Source organism: Chiloscyllium plagiosum, chromosome 5 (assembly GCF_004010195.1).
Source record: "Chiloscyllium plagiosum isolate BGI_BamShark_2017 chromosome 5, ASM401019v2, whole genome shotgun sequence".
Classification (NCBI taxonomy): Eukaryota; Metazoa; Chordata; class Chondrichthyes; order Orectolobiformes; family Hemiscylliidae; genus Chiloscyllium; species Chiloscyllium plagiosum.
Window position 1 is genome coordinate 44074179 of NC_057714.1, and position 25055 is coordinate 44099233.

General features: G+C 41.5%; 1 protein-coding gene and 1 long non-coding RNA gene across 4 annotated transcripts in view; both read left to right on the top strand.

Annotated features, from left to right (window-relative positions):
- Positions 1-3791, top strand: part of calcr (calcitonin receptor) — a 270585-nt gene extending 266794 nt beyond the window's left edge. For all 3 annotated transcript variants that reach the window (XM_043689943.1, XM_043689944.1, XM_043689945.1), the window contains exon 13: positions 42-3791. In XM_043689943.1, coding sequence (XP_043545878.1) covers positions 42-263 — 222 coding nt within the window. In that variant the 3' untranslated portion in view covers positions 264-3791. The remainder of the gene's footprint in view (positions 1-41) is intronic.
- Positions 3792-3799: 8 nt separating this feature from the next.
- Positions 3800-24665, top strand: LOC122549840. Its single transcript, XR_006311679.1, has 3 exons — positions 3800-5264; positions 6922-6926; positions 24653-24665. It is a non-coding gene; the product is annotated as an uncharacterized LOC122549840 (long non-coding RNA).
- The last annotated feature ends 390 nt before the right edge of the window (positions 24666-25055 follow it).

Sequence of the window (25055 nt, forward strand, 5' to 3'; positions counted from 1 at the left end):
GTCAAACAAATAATGAATCCTTAATTATGTCAATCCCTTAGATGCAGGCAGCTCTGAAGAGACAGTGGATGCAATATAAAATACAATTGGGCCAGCGACGTCGTGAACACTGTTCCATGCGTTCAACCTCGTATACAGCGACATCCATCACAGAGGTTCCTGTTTACCTGTATCATCATGACAGCAATAGTGAACATTTAAATGGCAAATATGTGGAAGAGTCTGAAATTGCTGCCCTAAAGTCAAAAGAGATGTATGCTTGACTTTACCGACAGTAATAACACAAGTCACATTTTCCCTATTAAAACATAGACTTCAGTTTCAACTGTTAGTCTCTATTATAAGCAACCTGATCCAGCAGAGGAAAAAAAATGTCAACGTTTTTCTGGTAGCAGCAGTCCAGAATGGAGCCAGATGAGACAGATGTTGCCATATTTCATACAGTGCTACTTTCAGAAATCTGACTGGAAAATGGAGTTGTTGGTTGACACGAGTGACATTTCCATGGCTGCAAGTCATTGAAAAAAACAAAGCCCCATCACAAAAGTGTGACTGAAAAAAATTCAAAGAACTTGCACCAGTATCACAGACTGCACAAAAACACCAGGACAGTATGCATCGTAGCATGCTGTGTAGTAAATCTGAGCCAAGCACGCTGCAGACTTCAACCAATTGATTTACTGCTTTGAATTTTATTCATTGGTTTTTGTTACACTCCTCATAAAACTTAAGAGGCCTTGAAGATTTAGTTTTTGTCCCCAAAGTCAGCTCCTCTATTAATACTAGTTTAAAATTTGTGCAAATTTTTATGATTACTTACAGGTCTTTCTGGTTCACACAGTATATCTTATTTCCTTGTTTTGCACTGTGAAGACAAGTTGCATGCACATAGACACATGGGCCAGAACTTTTCCTTTTGATTGGTGGTCCCACCATTGCAAATGGAAGTGCTCCTGCTCCCATGGGAATAAATGGTGAGATCCTGGGCCTTGTTATAGTTGCAGAAGTAAAGAAAGAAGGTGCTGTCAAGATGCACCTCCCACCCCCCCCACCAGCAGCTCACCAACACCACAAGTTGAGATGGCTGAGTCTGCAGGAAGAACAAATGAGCACCTCCTTGCTGAGGTACCCTCAAAAACAAGTCTGTGTGCTTTTAATTAATCATATTTGGGCCAGGCAAGTAGACCCAGCGGTTCATGGAGGAAGGTACACCCTCCATCATGGTTCCCCAAATCTGTGTAAGCCATTAGGCACGTTTCCAGGGCTTATCCAGCTATCTCTCTCATGGAAGTACTACCGTCCAATGCCAACAAGGTTGGGAAATAGCCCTAAATTGACCAATGTGTTCAATTGGTCACACACCTCCAGTTGACAAATGACACATCCTTGAGGTCCCACCTCCAAGAATACACAGTGGTGGTGGGTCGACCTTCGATATCTTCCATTTTACAAGGCCACCCATCTCTCAGCACATCTCTCAACAAGGCTGTCCCCTCCCCTCCCAACATTTCTGTCATGAGTACAGTCATGTGATGTGAAATTAGAGCATGATGAACCTAATAGGAATATTGTCAGGATGTATCGCTCAAGACTCTTCAGTTATGGCTTGTCTGTTCATTAACAATTAATAATAGTTAGTCTCAGCTATGACTCAGTTGGTAATACTCTCACCCCTAAGCCAGCAGATTGTGGGTTTAACTCCATCTCCAGTATTTAAAGTTAAGTCTGGGGATGGAGTGGGCTCATGTACACAAAGATAGTGTCCCTTTCTCTTACCTACGAGCATGGGGCTCAGGTCCCACCTATTCCAGAGATGTATAATAATCTTTCTGAGCTGATTGAATTGAGAACATATTCAAAGGTCAAAGCTGATGCTTCACTGATGGGAATGGCATCTTTTGGAAGAGATGCAAAACCAAGAGCCATCCAGTGTCTGAGATGGAGCAGAAAAGATGCCATGCTGCTAATCGGGTCTTGTATTTCAGCCATTATTCAGAATCCAACAAAGTTCATAAAAAACAGATTGTTCGCTCATTATCGCATTGCTTTTTGCACTTACTCAGTAAGTAGGCTGCATTTCCTATCCCAGTGATTATGTTTAATAAGTACTTACCTGGCTGTAAGAAATTTTGGCAAAAGACAGCTATATGAAAGGAACTCTTTTATTTAATAAACTTGTAATTTTGCTTAATTCTCACTGCCATTTCCGATGCCAGCCAAATAACAAATATGATTATTATTAATGTTGTCTGAATGCAGTGAACTGAAGGAGCACATTGGCATTTCAGGATGAAGAGCCAAACAAGACAATAAAAAGCAAAGCTGAGAAATTGATTCTTTTAAATTGATCCTTTAACAATGTGTTTTCATGAGAGTCAGGGTTTTGAAGGTGTTCTACCACATGTGGATTATTTAAAGGTTAGCACAATATAAACATATCTACTATTGCTCATAGATTGGGTTCTCTTAAAACTAATGGATTCTTTCACAGTGACTTGTTCACATTGGTAATTACAGCTTTCTTCAGGGCCTGTACCAGGATTTAATTTAATTAGGTTTTGCTTTGTGTCGATAATCAACAAATTATGAGAGCAAGACAATGGTAGAAAATGTTGTGACATCAAATGATCTTTTTAGTAAGGAGCTCTGTATGGTACTGATTTTACAAAGCTAGTTTAGAATAAGTTAACAATCACACAGCACCAGGTTATAGTCCAATAGGTTTAATTGGAAGCACTAGCTTTCGGGGCGGTGCTCCTTTGTCAGGTGAATAGATGAAGTTCATTTTTGTGTGCATATCAAGCTATTTAACATATTGCATTTTCTAAAAGTTTTTAACATTATCTTTACATAAAACATTAGAAAATTATGACAAGCTTCTCCATGCTAAGGCAATAGCAAAATAGAAAGCATGCATTTAAAATTCCTCCGGCGCCTATATCTTGTCACTACTTTGGTTCATCAGTGAAGATTTGCCCTCTCAGTATTCCTACTGAGATTGTAAATATCTTCTTGCAGAATGCTTTTAGAGTTTGTCTGGAAATATTGAACAAATCAAACCATATAAACATCAGAGGAATTGTTCCTCCCATCTTACTTAGGAGATATCTCATGACTAAAAATCTTATGGATTATTAAAAGGTAATGTCACCAGAGTCCAATTGGACCATAGGGCCCTTCTGTAATTATAGAGACATGACAGTGGTTTAACTTAGAGTCACCATGCCCAAGGTGAGGGAGAGGAAAGCTTTTCATGGTAACCACAACTGCAGGAATTGAACCCATGCCATTGGTCTCACTCATCAGTGGAGCCTCAGTTTATTCAGAAGTAGGATGAACTCAAATTAGCAAGTAATCTTATCTAAGTTCAGGACTTTTCCATGATTTATTGCAGTATATATTTCATAAGTTTCACACAAAAAGGATCAGCCTTCAAACCTAAAAATGATTTTCAACTATAAAAACAAGTTGAGAATTATAAAAATATGATGAATTCTCAAACTCCAGAACATTTTTGTAAGAGTTCTTTGTATGAAAGGCCTTTTTAAAGATAGAAATATCTCATCATGTTTTTACAATGATGAGACCCAAACTGTGATCCGGAAAACTTTAGAGGATGTAAGCATTGATATTACCATGAGAGGCTATAAAAGTGGAACTAAATGGGAACAAACTTCCCCACCCTGGTCATACTTAACTGGTTGACTGGGTGCAACAATTTGGTTCTAAAATGCTGCAATTATGTTTTGCAACAAAGTGGGCATTTGTGTTGTGTTATGTCACTACCATGTGACCCAGATCTCACTCTCATCAAACCAATACTCTACTTCACTCACTTTGGAGATCAAATAATTATGACATCTTTAAAACAGGCAATAGTTGCTGTGAGCCATGTCTTGATCTACTCTAGGAGTTCAATTAAAGTTAGGCTGCTGAACATCTGGTACCATGATTTATTGCAGTATATATTTCATAAGTTTCACAAGAAGGATCAGCTTTAAAACCTAAAAATGACTTTCAGTGATAAAAACAAATTGAGAATTATAACAAATATGATGAATCCATAGATGGATCACATTCCATCCATTCATATCACAATTGCAACTGAAGTCCTGTGCACATTATAACACCACTTATATTAAGGTAATCTTCCTGCTGAATCAGGTAGGCTCTCTGGTCAGTTAAAGTGGTAATGGCAGTAGCAAAATAACAACATAAGGCAATTAAATATGCTAATACCATTGATGCTATTCATGCAAGTGGTCACTATTAACATCAGTCTCTCAAATTCTACTTATGGGACTATCAAATTGCATTTCCATTGTTGCATGTAGCATAAAGTGGTATGCAAATGAAACACACGATGTAAAAAAAACATTTTCGCACAGTGAGTAATTAGGCTATGGAATGCACTGCCTGCAAGTTGGTGGGGGCAGTTTTAATTGAGACATTGAAGAGAGCATTGGATGATTATTTGGATGGAAATGGTATGCAGGGGTATGGGGAAAAGGCAGGAGATTGGCACTAGGTGGTAGAACTGGTGCAGGTACGATGAACTGAATGGTTTCCTTCCACACCACAACAATTCTGTGATAAAGCACTTTGCTGGAAAAATGTGGGATTGCTTTTAAAGCCGATTACTCTTGTGGAAGCAAGATGGAGCAGTTACAAAGGAGTGGAAGATGTATATAATTCATTCTTGTCCTAGTCTAATCAAAAGACTGTGACAAAGACCACTCCCCAAAGCCAGTAGGATCATCTTGAAATGTACAGAGCAGGCATTCATTAAATAATTGGTGCCTAATTTTAACTGAGAGCAGGGCAAGGAATGCTGCTTGACTGGGACAGACTATCCCTATGCAAGGAACTTTCAGTTACATTACATTTCATTACCAAAGGGCTCCAAAATAATGGATTCCACGCTAGGCAGGTTGAGTTGCTTCAGGTGAAGAAGTAACCAATGTTAACAGTAATTAACAAAAAAACAAATAAAGCTTTCATGCTAACCAGCATATTCTTATATTCACTTAATCATGTCTTTTTGTACTTTAAAAACAGTTTAACAATTTTGTACGTAAGCAATTATGAACAGTTCATTGCTTAACACAATACATAATGTTCTGTTATGTTGTGCAGTGAATTTTACAAAGAACATGTGGTAAGGTATCACCAGTAAGACACTCTCTCTGTACACTTGTTCTCTCCTCCATGGATTTGTTTTTAATGTTTAAGTTTTAACTTGATCACTATATCAGTGTTTACCTGTTTATTATTCACCTCAACTCCTGTTTATTATTCACCTCAACCTGTTCCCAGGTTTGTCTTAAAAGCATTACTAACTAAAAGAAAATTCCCAGCTTTTGAAATAGCTGTTATTTAAAGTTTATGTAAATTAAGTGCACCATTAAAATTGAATTCAAAATATTGCCACTTTGTCTTCATTTATGCTGGATTTTATTCAAGATCAGTAAATTTTGAGGATTTACATGGAGGGATTTCTCCATGAAGCTTGGTACGGTTTCTCATGCTATCTTCAATAAACTTGCCTCATTACCTGCATTCCCATAACATCCTGCTCGTGGTAACCTCCCACTCGCCATTGGTGGAAGTACTGCCAAGATCTCCAGGGATACCTTGTACTCTGTTGTCTCTGATATCTCAGATTGGCAGCTGCTATAGTCGCTGTCTTGATGCTAACAGCATCCCTGTATTGTATTGAATTGCATTTGTTGCACTTTAAAACCTCAGCTAGAGACATGAGGGTCCTATTAGTTCAGCCTTGCCTTGCTAGTTTGTACAGACATAAAGGCAGGAAGTTTGTCACAGTTGTCAGTAAAGTCAATGGTGATAGCCTTCACTCAGGGGTCTGAGAACAGTAAGTCAAGGGCAGGATCGAACAACAGTCCAGGGACTTGGATACAGTCAGATTCACATACTTTTCTCAGAAGGGGTGAAGAGCTGAATGTAAGGCAGCCCATCACCTGTCTTGATTCTTTGTACCCTAACATGGGCTGGTCTCCGCCTGGAATAAGAGAGAGGCAAATATTAAGGGAGGTAAAAGCAGGTGGCAGAGTATTTGGAACAGGTGGCGAGGTGTTGCGAGTGAGTGAGCAGGCAACACAGAAGACAACTGGGGTTAGTGGTGTTGGGGTCGGGGTGGGTGAGGGTGAGTGATGGAAGATGTTGCAGGCAATATTTAAAGTCATAGAGCGTGAGCCTTAGTGTGAGGAGAGTGCAGTAGCAGATAGGGGGCATTACATTGGCAGAGTGGGGAAGGTAATTGTGACAGTGTATACATTCATTACCCCAGACAAGTTGGTGACTGGTTTCCAAGATGGAGGGCTCAAGGACCAAGAGGCCAGGTGGGTTCACCACATAATCACTCTGACTTTCATGTCACAAATTGTCAGCATTTGTTTTCTATCCAGCAGCTTGGAGAATGGAAAACTGCATATTAATAAGGCAAGAATAACCACCAATGAGATATTAATGCACACAAATAGGTCTCTTGCAGTTCCCTCATGAGAGTCTCATCTTGCCCTTCAACACTTGGTTGAAAAAATTGGTCTTTTTGTTCTCGACATCAAGAAGCTCCTCATTGTCGAACACTTATGATTTTCCCAACTTTCTCACCAAGGCTCATGTCTTTTTGTGCTTGGGAAGATTACTTTGGAGTGACAGCATCTGCTGTGCCATATAATATGAGGGCACAGTTTGGATCTCTGCACTGTGAATGCAATATAGCACCTGACAGGAAAGGAGGGAAAATCATTCCAACTTGCTCTAACATATTCCCAATTAAGGTTGGCATAAAACTGTCAGTCCAAGCAGCAACAGCAGTGGGAACATAGCAAATGAGAGTGAACTTGGAAGTGAATGTCAGCAGCAGGATAATTACCTGAGGAACGGGGTCAGTCAGAGCGAACGTGGAGCTGATTGTAGCAGTGGCGCTCCAGAGGTGACATCATGACTCAAAAAGTGACATAGGCTTGGCTCGTCAGGAACCAGGTTTGTGGAATGAGTGAGTAGTGTCTGGAGAGAGGTAAAGTATTTATTTTTTGTAGTTGTAATCTGCTAGGAATAGAGAGTGAGAGTGAGAGGCCCAAGTTTGGTATCTAAGGGGTAAAGTTGTATAATCAGTTCCTGAATTATTATCTATTGTTGATAAGGTTCAAAATAACAGGAGAACTTTGCAATATATTGGAAATCAGGAATGCTTCCAGCATCCTTGGTGACTGCAACAGGTTGTTCTGTTATAATGCATGTGTCATCAATGCAAGTTTGCTGTAATACAATTGATGAATTGGAGTGCTGTTTCTACAGCATGAACTTTTAAAACATGTGTTGGCTGTAACGCAATTACAGCACCAGCCCTTTAGGCACTGTTTCTAAAGCATGATTTTTCTATAATGCGGGATTGCACAAGAACACAACCATTGCATTATAGAAGAATTGTCTATGTGCAGGAAGAGTGTGCAGCTGCAGTTCCTGATTTGCTGCATGGAGTGCCTGGAGCTGCAGATCAATCACTATGGAGTATTCAATGAGGCTGCAAATGTGGATAGCATGTTTAGAGAGCTGGTCACATTATCATAAATGGAAATGTGTTGCTGGAGAAGCGCAGCAGGTCAGGCAGCATCTAGGGAACAGGAGAATCGATGTTTCGGGCATTAGCCCTTCTAGGGCTAGAAGGGCTAATGCCCGAAACGTCGATTCTCCTGTTCCCTAGATGCTGCCTGACCTGCTGCGCTTCTCCAGCAACACATTTCCATCTCTGATCTCCAGCATCTGCAGACCTCATTTTCTCTTCACATTATCATAAAGGCTTCACAGAGAGAGAAGAGTTGGGTGACCACCAGGAAGACCAATAAGTATGTGCAGGCAGTCCAAAAGTCCCCTGTGGCCATTCCCCTCTCCCAAAAGATATACCATTTTGGATATTGTTGGGATGAATGGCCTCTCAGGGGAAAGCAGCAGCGAGATCAGTGGCACCATGACTGGCTCTGTTGTACAGTGAGAGGGTCAAAGTTTGGGCAAGCAGTAGTGATAGGGGGCGCTATAATCAGGGCCACAGATAGGCATTTCTGTGGCCACACACCAAACTCCAGGATGATGTGTTGCCTCCCTGTGCCTGGGTCAAGAATGTCTCAGAGCAGGCACAGGATATTCTGAGTCCGCCGGTGGTCGCGGGGGGGGGGGGGGGGGGGGGGTGAGGAACTAGTGGTTGTGGTCCATATTGGTACCAATGTCATAGGCAGAAAGAGACATGAGCTCCTTGAAAGGGGTTCAGGGAGTGAGACCATGGAACAGTACAGCACAGCACAGGCCCTTTGGCCCTCAATGTTGTGCTAGCCTTTTATCCTAATCCAAGATCAAACTAACATACATACCCTTCATTTTACTATCATCCATGTGTCTATCCTATCCTAGGGTTGCTTAAATATCCTTAATGGATCTGACTCCACTACCACTGCTGGCAGTGCATTCCATGCATCCACCACTCTTTGTGTAAAGAACCCCTACCTCTGACATCTTCCCTAAACCTTCCACAAATCACCTTAAAATTATGCTCCCTCACATTTCCACTCTGGGAAAAAGTCTCTTGCTATCCACTCTATATGTGCCTCTCATCATCTTGTACACGTCTATCAAGTCACCTTTCACCCTTCGTTGCTCCAATGAAAAAAGCCCTAGTTCCCTCAACCTTTCTTCATAAGACATGCCCTTCAGTCCAGGCAGCATCCTGGTAAACCTCGTCTGTACCCTCTCTAAAACTTCCACATCCTTCTTATAATGGGGCAGCCAGAATTGAACATAGTATTCCAAGTATGGTCTAACCAGGGCTTTATAAAGTTGCAGCATAGCCTCACAGTTCTTAAACTCAACCTCCCTGCTAATGAAAGCCAACACACCATGCGCTTTCTTAACAACTCTATCAACTTGGACGGCAACTTTGACATGGATCTATGAACGTGAATCCTAAGATCCTGTACACCAGTGTTTCTCTACACTGCCAAAAATCCTGCCTTTAATGCCATAATCTGCATTGAAATTTGACCTTCCAAAATGAATCACTTCACAATTCTGCACTTTTCCAGGCTGAACTGCCTTTACCATTTCTCAGCCCAGCTCTGCATCCTGCCAATGTCACATTGCAACCTACAATAGCCCTCCACACAATCCATAACTCCACCAACCTTCATGTCATCGGCAAACCTACTAACCCACCCTTCCATTTCCCCATCCAAATCATTTATAAAAATCACAAAGGTCAGAGGTCCCAGAACCAATTTCTGTGAAACAACACTGGTTACCGAGCTCCAGGCTGAATACTTTCCATCTACCACCACTCTCTGTCTTCTATGGGCCAGCCAATTTTGTATCCAGACAGCCAAATTTCCCTGTATCCCATGACTCCTTACTTTCTGAATGAGCCCACCATGGGGAATCTTATCAAACACCTTGATAAAATTCATATACATCACATCCACTACTCCTCCTTTATCAATGTGTTCTATCACATTCTCAAAGAATTCAATAAAGCTTGTGAGGCATGACCTGTCCCTCACAAAACCATGCTGACTATTTCTAAGCGCACTGGCTTTCCCAAATAACCATAAATCCTGTCTCTCAGAATCCTCTCCAATAATTTGCCCACCACCGATGTAAGACTAACTAGTCTATAATTCCCAAGGTTATCCTTATTCCCTTTCTTGACCAACGGAATAACATTTGCCATTCTCCAATCATCTGGTACTACTCCAGTGGACAGTGAGGATGCAAAAATCATCATCAAGAGTGCAGCAATCTCTTCCCTCGCTTCCCGTAATAACCTTGGGTATACCCCATCTGTCCCAGGGGACGTATCTATCCTCATGTTTTTCAAAATTTCCAGCACATCCTCCTTCTTAACATCAACCTGTTCGAGCATATCAGCCTTTTTCATGCTGTCCTCATAAACGACAAGGTCCCTCTCACGAGTGAATACTGAAGCAAAGTATGGTTTGATAGACAGTTGAAAAGCAGGACCTCTAAGGTTGTAATTTCAGAATTACTTCCTGTGCCACATGCAAGTAAAGCTAGGAATAGAACGATAGTGCATTTCAAGAACCAGGTAAGAGGGAGGGCTTCGGTTATGTGGACAGTTGGGATGTCTTTCGGTGCAGTGGGATCTGTACAATAAGGATGGGTTGCACCTAAACTGGGGACACAAATACCCTGGCAGGGAGATTTGCGAGTGTCACTTGGGGGGGTTTAAACTCAAATGGCAGAGGGCAGGAACCAGAGCAGTTGATCAGCAAGTAAAATGACCAAAGGGTAGTTATAGGTTAAAGCCATTAGACTAAGACTGGAGAGGGAGAGATTACTGAACATGGCAGGACTGGTGGCTGGAGGCATATTTATTTGAAGGCCGGGAGAATGGCAGGTAAGGCCGATGGAATTAGAGCTTGAATTAATACATATATAAATACAATGTTGTGGCTTCTACAGAGACCTGGTTGTGAGAAGGGCAAGACTAGCAGCTTAATGTTTCAAGATTTAGATAAGGTGAGATTGAGAAGTATGTAAAAGTAGTGGGGGAGTTGCATTTCTGGTAAGGGAGAATATCACAGTTTTACTGAAGTAAAACATCTTGGAGGGCTCATCCAACAAGGCCATAGAGCCCAGGAATGGGAAAGGTGCAATCAATTTGATGGGATTGTACTACATGCCTCCTAACAGCCAATAGATGATCAAGGAACAGATATTTGGACTGATTATGGAAAAATGTAAAAACAACTTGGTGTAGTTGGTGATTTTAACTTGCTGTACATTGTCCTGGACCCCCTTAACATCAGGAACTTGGATAGGGAGGGTAGTAACACAAATGGATAAGATGGTCATAAAGGCGTATGGCATCTTGCCTGCATTGGTTGGAGCACAGAATGTATAAATTGGCAAGTCATCTTGCAGCTGTAAAGAGCTTTAGTTTGGCCATATTTGGAGTATTGTGTACAGGTCTGGTCGCCACACTACCAAAAGGATGTGGAGGCTTTGGAGAGGATACAGAAACAGTTTCCAAGGATGTTGCATGGTTTGGAAGGTATTAGCTATTAGGAAGATTGGACAACTTGGTGTATTTTCACTTGAACATCGAAGGATGAGGGGAGACCTGATAAAAGTTTACAAAATTATGAGAGGCATTGATAGAATAAATCAACAGAATTTTATTCTCAAGGTAGAAGTGTCAATTCCTATGGGACATAGGTTTAAGATAAACGGAGAAAAATTTAAAGGAAATGTGAGAGGCAAGTGTTTTACACAGTGAGTACTAAGTATCTGGCATGTGCTGCTGGAGGAGTTGGTGGAGGTGGATACAATAGCAACTTTAAAGAGGCACCTTGACAGGTACATGAATAGGCAGGGAATATGGACTGCGCAGAGGCTAATGATTTTTAATTTAGAAAGGCATCATGTGTTGGCACAGTCTTGGGAGGCTGAACAGCCATTTCCTGTGCTGTACTCTTCTTTGTTTGGAAGCATTGGCAGGAGGCTGTCTACTTCCTACTAATAAAATATGGTTTCATGTTCTGAAGAATAAGGAAGGGGTCTAACATCAAATTGTTTCCCCTCCCTCTTGAAAGAAATAAACTGCTCCTGATTGCACGTAATAGATTGGCTTTGATGAATCTTTCTCAGTTAGAACACACAAGGATTGTGAAGAGAAAATGAGGTCTACAGATGCTGGAGATCAGAGATGGAAATGTGTTGCTGGAGAAGCGCAGCAGGTCAGGCAGCATCTAGGGAACAGGAGAATCGACGTTTCGGGCATTAGCCCTGCTTCCTGAAGAAGGGCTAATGCCTGAAACGTCGATTCTCCTGTTCCCTAGATGCTGCCTGACCTGCTGCGCTTCTCCAGCAACACATTTCCAACAAGGATTGTGAAACTCACTTATTCCTCAGTAACGTTCAGGACCATGCAACATAACACCAGAAAAACTAACTCTACAATGCGTGCTACACATGGCATGATGCCATTTCATGAAGGCAATGTTACACAATAAGGTCATCAGCTTACATTCTAATTGCTGGAAATATTTTACCTGTGACAATTCACTCTAATCTCTGAGTTCTCCATTAGTAGGTTTATTAGCATGCATGATAATAAACTGTACTACAAACAAAATACAAAGAAATGTAGCATGTTATAAAACTCACCATTTATCTAGTTTTTTTTTAATGGAAGTGCTTACATACCACAGATTACATTTTTAGTGTTAGTTGAAAAAAGTGGCAATGTGGTCGGGGAAGCAGTAATTCAAATGAAGCAGGATCAGAGGAATGTGGATAATTGGGTCAAAGCTGAGGTGTGACTGAACTACAATAAGGGAGAAGTATGAAGGGACTGAGAAGGGCAAGGAGTTAGCATGTTGCAAGAGGGGAGAAGGTGGTGCAGAGTGTCAGATGAGGGGAGGTTGAGCAGGTTAGGATTGTTTTCATTAGAGAAAAGGAGATTGAGGGGGGACCTGATTGAGGTTTACAAAATCATGAAGGGTATAGACAGAGATAAGCTTTTTTCCAGGGTGAAGGATTCAATGACAAAAGGTCACGCTTTCAAGGTGAGAGATGAAAAATTAAGGAGGATACACACGGAAAGTACTTTACACAGATGGCTAGCAGAGGTAGTAGAGGCAGGACAGTAGATTCATTAAAGGTGCATCTGGACAGATGCATGAGTAGGTGGAGTGCAGAGGGATACAGATGGTTAGGAATTGGGCGATAGGTTTAGACAGTGGATTTGGATCGGCTCAGGCGTGGAGGGCCGAAGAGCCTATTCCTAGGCTGTAAAGTTTCTTTGTTCTTTGTTCTTTGAATTCGATTTAGCTGTACTGAAGAACTCTGGCAAAAACAAAGAAACACAAGCACCTCAAGCATCAGCGGCTGGATATTTTTTAGTTAACGGTTAGTTGCACTGCCCTTTGCAAAGGAAAATATATTCCCTTCACTTTACCGGGCTGTTCATGAATAAAATGGGCGAGAACGTAAACACGTGTGAGGCGATGCTTCTGTTTTTCTATCGCGACACTGAGTACCCAGAAACTGACAAATGCTCCTGCGATCGTAGAAGCTATTTGGGACTTTGTTTAATGCTGCCTTCACCGCTCCTTGCCAAATGGTAACTACTGCTGCATTTTAAAAATGTTTTCTCGTGTTATCATTGCTTTATTTTGTTCATCATGTGAAATCTGTGTCCTCTTGCACGCAACACGTTAAAATTATAGATTTAAACAAATTCTCCGGTGGAGCACAGCGTTAGATCAGCATGACTTCCCCTGTTTAAGGTAAAATTGATTACCCGAATAATCAATTATCCAAATGAAATAGTGCCTGCCCATCTCGTTCAGATAATCGAGGTTCCTCTGCAGTTGTTCTGGAATCTTTCCCACCACTGAAGTTAGACTGACTGGTCTATCATTGCTGGGCCTATCGATCCAACCTTTTTGAACAACAGCATAATGTATGAAGTTTTGTAGTACCTCCCCTGAGTCTAGGGAAGAAAGTTTATAGGCAGCATTCCTATCATTTCCATGCTAACTTCCTTCAGTGTCCTTGGATGCATTTCATCTGCTTCCTGTATCTTGTCAACATAAAGTATCAGTAGTCTATTCAACCTTTCCTGATATCAGCTTGGAACTCTTCTAATGACAAATCTTTCCTCTCTGTCACTATGGCCTGGGTGACATCTACAGCATTGGTAAAGACAGATGTCAAGTATACATTTAACAAAATAGCCATGGCTGTTGCGTTCATGTGTATATGCCCTACTTGGTCTCTAATCGGTTACACGTCTCCTTTTACCATACTTTGGGATTTCCTTTTTATGTTGGCCTCCAGTCCTTTCTCATAATCACTCTTTGCTTCTTTAATGTGCCTCTATTCTAAACTTTCTGTATTCCTCTTTGTTCTCAATTGTATCTTTCACCTAACACCCATCATAAGTGAATAGTGCAAAATGCCGGGGATGTTGGAGATCTGAAATAAAAAACATAAAGTGCTGGAGAGACTCAAAAAGGGTCTGGCAGTATCTGTGAAGAGAGAAGCAGAATGAGTCTAATAAGTTCATGACTCTTCTTCAGTTGTTTGAGCTGCTGAGTGTCTCTAGCACTTTCTGTTTACCTGTTATTAGCAAACATTTTCCACTTCATTTTAGTTTCTGTCTTCTTTTTCATCCAAGAACCTCCTGATTTATGCATCCTCCTTTTCCTTATAGCAATGTCATTGCTGCTAAAACACAAGTAGATTGCCAACTTGATGAAACGGCAAGGGATACTCAGTATGGGACATGTTGGCCAAGTAAAACTCTGCAAATTGCAAATCCAGAAACTTAGACATAATGCAAAGCCTGGTGCTAACGACATTAGCATTGTGTGAAAGGACGTATCGAACAACAGTTATCCTGGACAGACATATTATGAACCACGTATCAATCAAATAAAGGAGGAATGCATATTTTCAACTAAAAACCAAACAGGTAGGCACATGCTACACAAAGCAACAAATATCAGCAAGCTATCCAAACGGTTGAAAATACTTTGAACCATTCAGCGAGTCTCCCTGATTGGCCAGACCTATAGAAAGTTTCAGAAACCCATCCGGAAAGCAGGGCTTACTTGCCGCTAGATCTCTAGGACTTTCTGTAAATAAAAAATAAATGACCAGTGTGGCAAAAACAAAGACTGACTGACCATCCGGAGTGAGAGGGAAAGAGAACAACAAACCCGACTAAAGTTACAAGACTCCCTGGGAAGTATTGTATTGACTAAAGGGACCAGGCTGGATTATGAATAATATAGCTATCATTAAAATTTTACTGTTACTTGATCCTTAGTAAATTTGCAAGTTTTCATTGGTACCAATTTGTGTCTGCAGTGATTTGACTGTTCTGATATTATGGGATACCAGGGTAATTAATTAATGAGGTTTCAATCGAAGTCTCAGACAAGTTTGAAAGGACTTAGACAACATCCCTTTTTAGGGAATATACCTTGACTACATGTGATCCTTCATATCTTTGAAGGTAGCCCATTATTCAGCTGCAGTTTCTCCTGCCAATCTTTTGTTCCAGGTTATCTCACCCAAGTTCAATGCTTGCTCCATTGACGTCACACTCCTCCCATTGATTATTCGTACTCTGGTATGCACACCATTCATTTCTGAACTTTACGATAAAATGATCACAGTTTCTTTAGTTTTCCTCAGTTGCATGTGGTACTGAGCTAATGCTGTAATGAAGGAAGTTGAATTTTTAGCCTTCTACCCAATCCTCCACCTTAGAGATGAGTGCCAATTCTTGCCTCACCACCTGGTCAACTATTATTTTTATCAGAGTGTTTCCCATACTTTTACATTCTCCAAGGGTAACTAGAGAAGGGCAATAAATGCTGGCCCAGACAACAACACCCATATTCCATGAATGAATCTCATCTCTACACCCTAAATCTGGATACCTGCTCCATGAGCATTCATATCCTCCTCTCCGTGATCATTGGCCAACTGTAAAGTGCTACTTAAACTCAGTGATTTTGCTGCCTACTGCAACCAAGTATTCAGGTAAATCTCCTCCTCCCTGATACCCTGCAATATTTCCAACTTAGACTCCAGCTCAACTCTTCAGCAAGGTGGTTTGAGTTGTGATAACATACCACAGAGGTGGTTGCTTGAAATTCATCTTTGTGGAAGTAAATAATGAATTAGTCAGCTTCCATGCAGCAATGGAAAAAATAGAAGAGCAGGCTTTTACCCAGAAAATAGGTAGAATGGACCTCCTTTGAGAAATTAAATATGTAACGGTGAACTTTTCCTGGCATTGCTCCTGGTGAACGCCAGAAGTGTTCAGACTTGGATTGCTCTACAGTGACATTCATTGGCCATACTTTGCAATCACAAGCAGAATCAACTGTTTCATAATTGGAAGTTATGAACATAACATAACAGCCATTGTTTTAGTCGTGAATATTCTATTTCACCTTGTCACAGGCATAATTAAGCACTGCAGGTAAATGTTGTTCGGTTTAAAATCCCTGTCCCTTTTGAGACAAGTTTCCAATTGAGAAAACCTGACAGTTTTTAATGAAACTTCAAATCAACTATTGAGTCCTGGGAAACATTTTAAATAGTTAATTGACGATATAACACTGCACATCATGAAAAACCATCGGCAATTCTTGTTGAGACATGCTGTGTACTTGTTCTTACTGTGCACAATGAGTCACTGTGGGATTGCTGAGGAAAACAATGGGATTTTAATTATGACACAGCACAAAAGGAAAATGAAGCATCTGGGACCTTACTGAACAACAAATCAATAACCTTTCATCAAGAAATTTAAGCAAAAAGAAGATAGAAAAGAAAATAGAGTGAATTCGAAAAAATGAAATGCAGAAGGAAAAAGGAAATAGGTATTAAAATTAGATTAAGAGGAAGAGAAAAGGGACAGAAGGCATAGACAAAAAATGAAATGTAAATTAAAATGTTAGAGACTTTTAGAAGCAATTAGCTGCAGGAATGTCACTATTTAGTTCTTTGTCTTCTGGGAGAAGAGGTTGGCTGGCATTGCAGGAACCTAAGTTGCCTTATTACAAGGTGAAATAACTCCACTGAGGCCAGTATCCAATCAACACGTCATCCTTTATTTACACATGCATAATACCAGCTCCCTTGGAGCCAGCTCTCAGAGTGAAGCAAACCTCTGAAACTCCTGTTTATATCTGTCAACTAGGGCTTCCTGATTGGTCCAGATTAACATCCCCAATCAGGGAACTCTTACTCTGTGAGATCCATCTGGTTGTTACAATCACTATATCCTTCCCCCTCTATGTCCGGGGATATAGGCCTCTTCTCTCTCTTGTAGCCGCTCCTCGGGCATTTTCATACCAGGGCCGGTTCCTTCGACTTGGCCTCTGATACAAACTCCGTGTACTGGACCATAGCCTGCCTCCTGAGCCCAGAGTGTCTCAGAAGGGTCTCTTCTTCGGGTGGTAAAGGCATCAAGGCTGCAACATCCACCGTGTCTGTCTCAGACTCCATTATTTCTTCCACACTAGAAGGAGGGGGATAACCTACAGGTTCTGACAAACTTTCTGGCTGTTCTGAGTGCCATGTATGTTTTGCTTTTGCCCTATTTGCAAGTCTTGCACTTTCATATGGTCCACGTGGTTGTTCAGGACCTCTTCACCTCCCCAAACTTTGTACATCATGAGACTTGAACTCTCGTCAACCATGCCTCTTACATATGCAGGGAGAAAGTGAGGACTGCAGATACTGGAGATCAGAGTCAAGAGTGTGTTGCTGGGAAAGCACAGCAGGTCAGGCAGCATTTGAGGAGCAAGCGAATCGATGTTTCGGGCATAAACCCTTCATCAGGAAGGGCTGATTCTCGAAATGTCGATTCTCCTGCTCTTCAGATGCTACCTGACCTGCTGTGCTTTTTCAGCAACACACTCTCAACTCTTACACATGTAGGGCCATTTTCCTGATTTCGGCACCAAACTTCGTCTTGTGTCTGGCATTCATGTTCTTGATACCATTTCACCCTTGCCCCCAGGTTTGGAAAGACCAGATTTAACCTGTGTGGAGTTTCTCCCCATTAGCAACTCTCCTGGAGCTATCCCTACAGTTGCATGAAGGGTGGTCCGATAATCAAACAGGAACCGGGACAGTTTGGTATCGAATGAAGCTGTAGGCTGTTTCTTTAAGCCTGTCTTAAAAGTTTGAACTGCTCTATCTGCCAGCCACTGGAGGATAGATGCTATGGAGCTGTCCTCATATGCCGAATGCCTTTCAACCTCAAGAAATATTCAAATTTCCTGCTGATAAATGATGGCCTGTTATCAGTGACCAATACTTCCTAGAGTCCATGTATTGCAAAAGATGCTTGCAGCTTTTCTACCGTCATCCCCGTGTTTGATGAATGAACCACTTTGAATGAGAGTCCACAATGATTAGGAACATCGAGCCCATGAAAAGGCGAGATAGTCAACATGACGACGAGTCCAGGGTTTACCTGGCCATTCCCAAGATGTGGTGCTACTGATGATAATTTCTGTCCTTGCTGGCACTCTGGCAACTGTGTCAACATCTAATCCTGGCCACCAGACATAACTTCTCACCAGTATCTTTATTTTGGAAACCCCTGACTCACCCTCATAGATCATAAAATCCCTACAAAGTGGAAACAGGCCATTTGGCCCAAAACGTCCACACTGACCCTCTGAAGAGTAACCCACCCAGACCCAAACCCCTGCCCTATATTAATCCCTGACTAAGGCACCTAACACTGTGGGTAATTTAGCATGGCCAATTCACCTGGCCTGCACATTTTTGGGTTTTTGGAGGAAACCGGAGCACCCGGAGGAAACCCACACAGACACAGGGAGAACGTGCAAACTCCACACAGACAGTCGCCCTTGGCTGGAATCGAACCCAGGTCCTGGTGCTGTGAGGCAGTAGTGCTAAACACTCCTGGTGGAGTCAGCCAGTATCAAGTGGCAACCTTCGCTCAAGACAATCATTTCACTCCCCAGAATAAAATAACGCCCTCTCCAATGATCCAGTCTCACTGAGTTTAGGAAGATTTCATTCCTGATTGTGATGGCCCTTCTGTTCTCCCGGTACCACCAGCTGGTTTAGTTCCGGTAGCTTTTTCTTTGCGCTCACAGTCTGATGTTGTCAGCTGTGACCAGAAGGGAGGCCAGAAACATTAAAACTGTTACGTACTCTTCCAGTGGCTGCATCACCAGTGGAGTATCTGCCAGCGGGAGGGGGCTCAAAGCATCTGCATTTGCTTCTTGGCCTCCCTGACGGTGTTCCAACTTGCAATGATATGCACTTGGTGTTAGAGTTCACTGCTGAATTCAACCTGAACTTATGGGTGGCATGGCCTGGTCCTCTTTGAGTAGGCCTAGCAGGGATTTGTGGTCTATTACTGTTACAGATTTACTGTAAAGCTATTGGTGGAACTTTCTCACATCAAAGATGACCACTACACCTTCCTTGTCTCTCTGGGCATATTTGCATTCTGTATTAGTAAAAGTCTGGAGAGCATACATTATTATCCACTCCTGTCATTTGGGCCATCTGTGAGCCACCAGAACCTGATACCATAAAAGGAGGCATCTCATGTCAGCACCAGATCTCGCTTGAGATCATAGTGTGCTAAGACCTTGGATGATGCTTCTTCACAGCCCTAAAGACTGTGTCTTGGCTATGAGACCATTTTCAAGGCTGACCCTTTTCTCAACAGCAGATGTAAGGGTGCCAAGATGGGGGCCAGTTTATGCATGAACGTTGCCTAACAATTCTTCAGTTCAAAGAAAGACCTAAGCTCCAGTACCAACATGAGAGCCAGGACACATTTGACCGCCCTACTTTATCTTCCAATGGGTGTAACCTGGTCTTGAAGACTCTGTAGCACAAATAAGTCACTTGGGGTACCCGGAACACCCATTTTTCCTGTCTAAGGCATGCGTCCACCTTGGAGAAATGCCTCATGTCCAAGTATTCTAAGTGCTCTTTATTGGTCTTTCCTGCTATTAGTATGTCATCCAGCTAAATGGAACCTCGGCTAGATCTTGTAAAATGTTCTCCATCATCTGTGGAAAAATGGGCACAGGTTGATGGTACCTCAAATGGAAGTCGCTTATATTGGTGCAAACCCTTATAGATATTACTTGTAGTATACTTCTGGAATCCTCATCTAACTGCAGGTACGCATGGCTTATGCTCAGCTTCGTGAAGGACACTTCCCAGGCCAGCTTGGCACCCAAGTCCTTGATGGGACGGTTTTGGTATTTATCCAGCTGCAAGAAGCGGTTTACCATTTGTTTAAAATCGCCACAAAGGCAAACTGACCCATTGGGTTTCACAATCGGTACAACCAGTGCTGACCATTGCACAAACTGCACTGGTCTGATGTTTTCTTCACTTCCAGCCTTCTGATTCCAGTGTTTTCCTTTTACAAGTAAGGCAAATTACACTGGGCAGGCCTTGCAGAATCATGGAGCTGCTTCTTGGTCAATATGCAAGGTGGCCTTGGCTCCTTTGATTGTCCATATACCTCCCTAAAAAAAATTAAGATATTTTATTAAGACTTCACTCAGTCAGCCTCTTACAAATCCAAAAATGTTGAGCCGATCAAGGTGAATCTTTCTCAACCAATTTCACTCCATCAGGCTTGGGCCTGAGCCTTTCACTACAATCAGTGGTATCTGAACCAGCTGCTTCTCACACAAGACCGGAACTGAAGTTATACGCTTTATCTGTAAAGGTTCCCCAGCATAGGTTCTCAGTCTTGTTGAGGTCTTACACAAAGTTAAGAGTTGGAAACTTGAGACAATTTGGTTAAAGACTGGTTCTGTAATCACTGAAACAGTTGCTCCAGTATCGACCTCCATTAGAACTGGGTGACCGCTTCACCAGATGTTTATTTTGATTGGTTCTGATTTGGATGTTACTATGCAACTTAACTGTTCCAAACCCGGCTTTCCAGATTGTGCTTTCTCCAGGACACCGGCCTATGAGTTCTCTTACGCAATTCAGGCCTAGTGGGTTGCTTTCACTGTCTCAAGTCCGCACCCTGGCATCAATTACAATGGCTTGTTGGCCTGGATCCTGAGGAAACTATTAATGATTTGGCTGTGGCTTGGCTTTATTCTGGGGTTTCTGTGGGCTGACCTAGAGTCCCTCTGTTTAGGATATATCTGGAATGGGGCTATGCAATTGCCTTCACTCAAGTGGTGTTCCCCGGGCTCAGTCAGCCTGGCAAGGGTGTCCATTACAATTGGCATACCCTGTCACTCATGCTATACTTGCCGCATTTTCTAATGACAAAGTTAGTTGTAATGCCTATTTGAAACTGATAGACACTTTTGCATGGTTACATTATTAATCCCACTCTCATCAACTAAAGGTAAACCATCACCAAGTCATCCTCATATGCACAGTAGTTGACACACTGGTCCAGCTCACTTAGAGCCAGCTCTCAGAGTTGAAAGAACCTCTAATACTCCTGTTTATATCATTCAGCCAGAGCTCCCTGATTGGACCAGATTAACAATTCCAGTCAGGGAACTCTTATTCTATGAGGGCCACCTGCCTGACATTGTTACAATCACTACACAAGGGTTCTTGACTTATTAAATGCAAGCACTAAATTTCACCAGAGAGTTTAATATGTTTAAATAACATAAATTTAGCAATTTTGTGTAAATAGGGGAATGTGATGGTGAACTACTGTCTGCACTGGGTTAGCAGCAAAGTGGCACAAATTAATGTTTTTTTATATTATTGATAATGTATGCATTAAAGTCACTGTTATTTTTCCTCAAAATTCTGAGCTAATGATGCATTTAGCATACAAACATCTCCATTTAGGAATCTGAATGACCACTCATATGCACCAGCACTTAATGTTCCAAGACATAGATGCTATAGGAAGGAAATAAAGGAGAGCATGAGAGGAGGGAGAATGGTGTTTTTGATTAAGCATAATATTACTACTGTATGTAGGGAGGATATTCCTGGGAATACGTCCATGGAAGTTATTTGGATGGAACTGAGAAGTAAGAAAGGGATGATTACCTTTTTGGTATTGTACAATGGGCCCCCCAATAGTCAGCGGGAAATTGAGGAACAATTTTGTGAAGAGATTTCAATTATCTGTGGGAATAATAGGGGATTATGGTAGGGGATTTTAACTTACCAGACATAGACTGAGACTGCCATAGTGTTAAGGGCTTGGATGGAGAGAAGTTTGTTAAGAAAAATTTCTGATTCAGTATGTGAATCTACCTACTAGAGAAGGTGCAAAACCTGACCTGCTCTTGGGCAATAAGGCAGGGCGGGTGACTGAGGTATCAGTGGGGGAGCACTTTGGGACCAGTGACTATAATTCTATTACTTTTAAAATAGTGATGGAAAAGGATAGACCAGATTTAAAATTTAAAGTTCTAAATTGGAAGAAGGACAATTTTGACAGCATTAGGCAAGAACTTTTACAAGTCAATTGGGGGAGGATCTTTGCAGGCAAGGAGATGGCGAGGAAATGGGAAGCATTCCAAAATGAGATAACAAGAGTCCAGAGACAGTCTATTTCTGTTAGGGTGAAAGGTGTAGGGAATGCTGGATGACTAGAGAAATTGAGATTTTGGTCAAGAAAAAAAAACAATCATATGTCAGGTATAGACAGGAGAGATCGAGTGAATCTTTAGAACAATATAAAGGCATACTTAAGAGGGAAATCAGGAAGACAAAAAGGGGACATGAGATAGTTTTGGAAAATAGGGTTAAATGTCCATATTACAGAAGAGGAGGTGCTGGATGGCTTAAAACACATAAAGATGAATAAATCCCAAGGATCTGATCAGATGTACCTAGAACGCTGGCGGGAGCTAGGGAAGAGATTGCTGGGCCCCCTACTGAGATATTTGTATCGTCAATAGTCACAGGTGAGGTGCTAGAAGACTGGAGGTTGGCTAACATGGTGCCACTATTTAAGTAAGGTGGTAAGGAAAAGCCATGGAATTATAGACCAGTCAGCCTGACATCGGTGGTGGGCAAGTTGTTGGAGGAAATTCTGAGGGACAGGATGTATATGTATTTGGATAGGCAAGACCAGATTAGGGATAGTCAACATGACTTTGTGCATGGGAAATCATGTCTCACTAAGTTGATTGAGTTTTTTCAGTTATGGTTGAAAATGCCACCAAAATAAGAGGTGTAATGGACAGTGAAGAAGGTTCTTCAGGGCACAACAGGATCCTAATCAGATGGAACAATGGGGCCAAGAAGTGACAGATGGAGTTTAATTTAGATATATGTGAGGTGCTGCATTTTGGGAAAGGCAAATCAAAGCAGAACTTATGGTCAGGTCCTGGGCAGTGTTGTTGAACAAAGAGACCTTGGAGTGCATGTTCATAATTCCTTTAAAGTTGAGTCACATAGGGTAGTGAGGAAGGTATACTTACCTTTATTGATCAGTGCACTGAGTATAGGAGATCGTGTTTCGGCTGTACAGGACATTGGTTAGACCACTTTTGGAATATTACGTGCAATTCTGGTATCCTTCCTATCGGAAGGATGCTGCGAAACTTGAAAGGGTTCAGAAAAGATTTACAAGGATGTTGCCAGGGTTGGAGGGTTTGAACTTTAGGGAGAGGCTGAATAGGCTGGGACTATTTTCCTTGGAACATCGAAGGCTGAGGGGTGAGTTTCGAGAGGTTTATAAAATCATGAGGGGTGTGAATAGGGTAAATAGACAAGGTCTTTCCAAGGGGTAAAGGAGTCTGAAATTAGAGGTAAAGGTTTAACGTGAGACCAGAAAGACTTAAAAGGGACCTAAGGAGCAACTTTTTCACAGAAGGTGGTGTGTGTATGGAATGTGCTGCCAGAGGAAGTTGTGGAGACTGGTACAATGACAACATTGAAAAGGCAACTGGACAGGTATATGAATAGGAAGAGTTTAGAAGGATATTGATCAAGTGTAGGCAAATGGGTCTAGATTTATATCGGATATCGGGTCAGTATGGGCAAGTTGGACCAAAGCATCTGTTTCCATGCTGTACATCTCTATGACTCTATGACTCTATGATTCAATTAAGACTTACCTTGGCACATAATGAACCACTCATCAGTGGTTCAGTGATCTGCTTTTTCCTTGAAACAGGAACCCACTGCAAAAATCAAGACTAACTGTCATGTGTTACTGCTTTAATAAATATCCACAATTTGCTTTACTCTACTTGACATAAGTGCCATTTTATTACAAACTAAGTTAACATTTTAGGAATTGAATGATAAAACATTGAATACACTGTCCTTGAAATAGGAATAGCAATAACAATTTGCAGCTAAACCTACAAATAAAGTGTTGTTGGCATCTAACTTTTGTATCATTTGACATGTTCAGTAACTTTGAGCAATAAAACTTCTTTCCTTTGAAAAGAAATTGTTACGAAAGGTCCATAGCAAATAACAACTTCTCAGGAATATTAGGTAAGAAACATACATTTTGTTGTCAAATTTTGAAAATGGCTTTCTCTTGCACTTAAAATTTCTAACATGACGTTTAAATGGTCATTGGATAGGCAAATGGACAAGAATGGAATAGTGTAGGTTAGATGGGCTTCAGATTGGTTTCACAGGGCGGTGCAACATCGAGGGCCGAAGGGCCTGTACTGCGCTGTAGTATTCCATATTCTATGTTCTATAGTATTCCCTTACTCATTCAGAAAAGTAATATTAAAGTCAAGAATGATCGAAGTGATTTAAAAATTACTGCAACTTTGTCTTGTGATATTCAGTTTTTGAGAAATGCAAACGACTTTCTGACCCACACATAACAGATTGTGAAGCAGAGATCTGAAGCATTTTGATTTTAAGCCCAGCCAGGTAGAAATTCCATTGTCAAGCTGTCTCAAGCATTTGCTTCCCCTGTGCAATTTTTCAACTGAAGTTAATTGTTTACGACATGGTAACAAATGCCTGCTCGAATAGCAGTGCTGCTGCTGATGGATGATCCCAACAGCATCAGAGGCCAGGGTACACACTGTCCTTAATGCAGCCAACCCAACATGTTCTAAAGGCAGCTTACTTTAAGCTCTATTTTTATTTAAAGACAATTCGTGTTATAAGAAGCAAAGTGAAATCCTGGGGAAAGAATAGAATATTTAATTCTGCAAATAATTGTATCAAAATTGGCACTTTTCACATTTATTTCACAATTGAACAAAATGTCATTAAGTATCTTCAAATCAGAAGAATATATTGATATTTTATACAATAGTATGTTCCAGCTAAAGTTGTTCCTAAACAGCAAGCTACAACATGGTTGATCTATAGTAATTTCCTGAAGGGTATTTATTCTTGATTTTCATCTTGCTCTGGGGAGAAAGTGAGGGCTGCAGATGCTGGAGATCAGAGCTGAAAATGTGTTGCTGGAAAAGCGCAGCAGGTCAGGCAGCATCCAAGGAGCAGGAGAATCGACGTTTCGGGCATAAACCCTTCTTCAGGAATCAGGG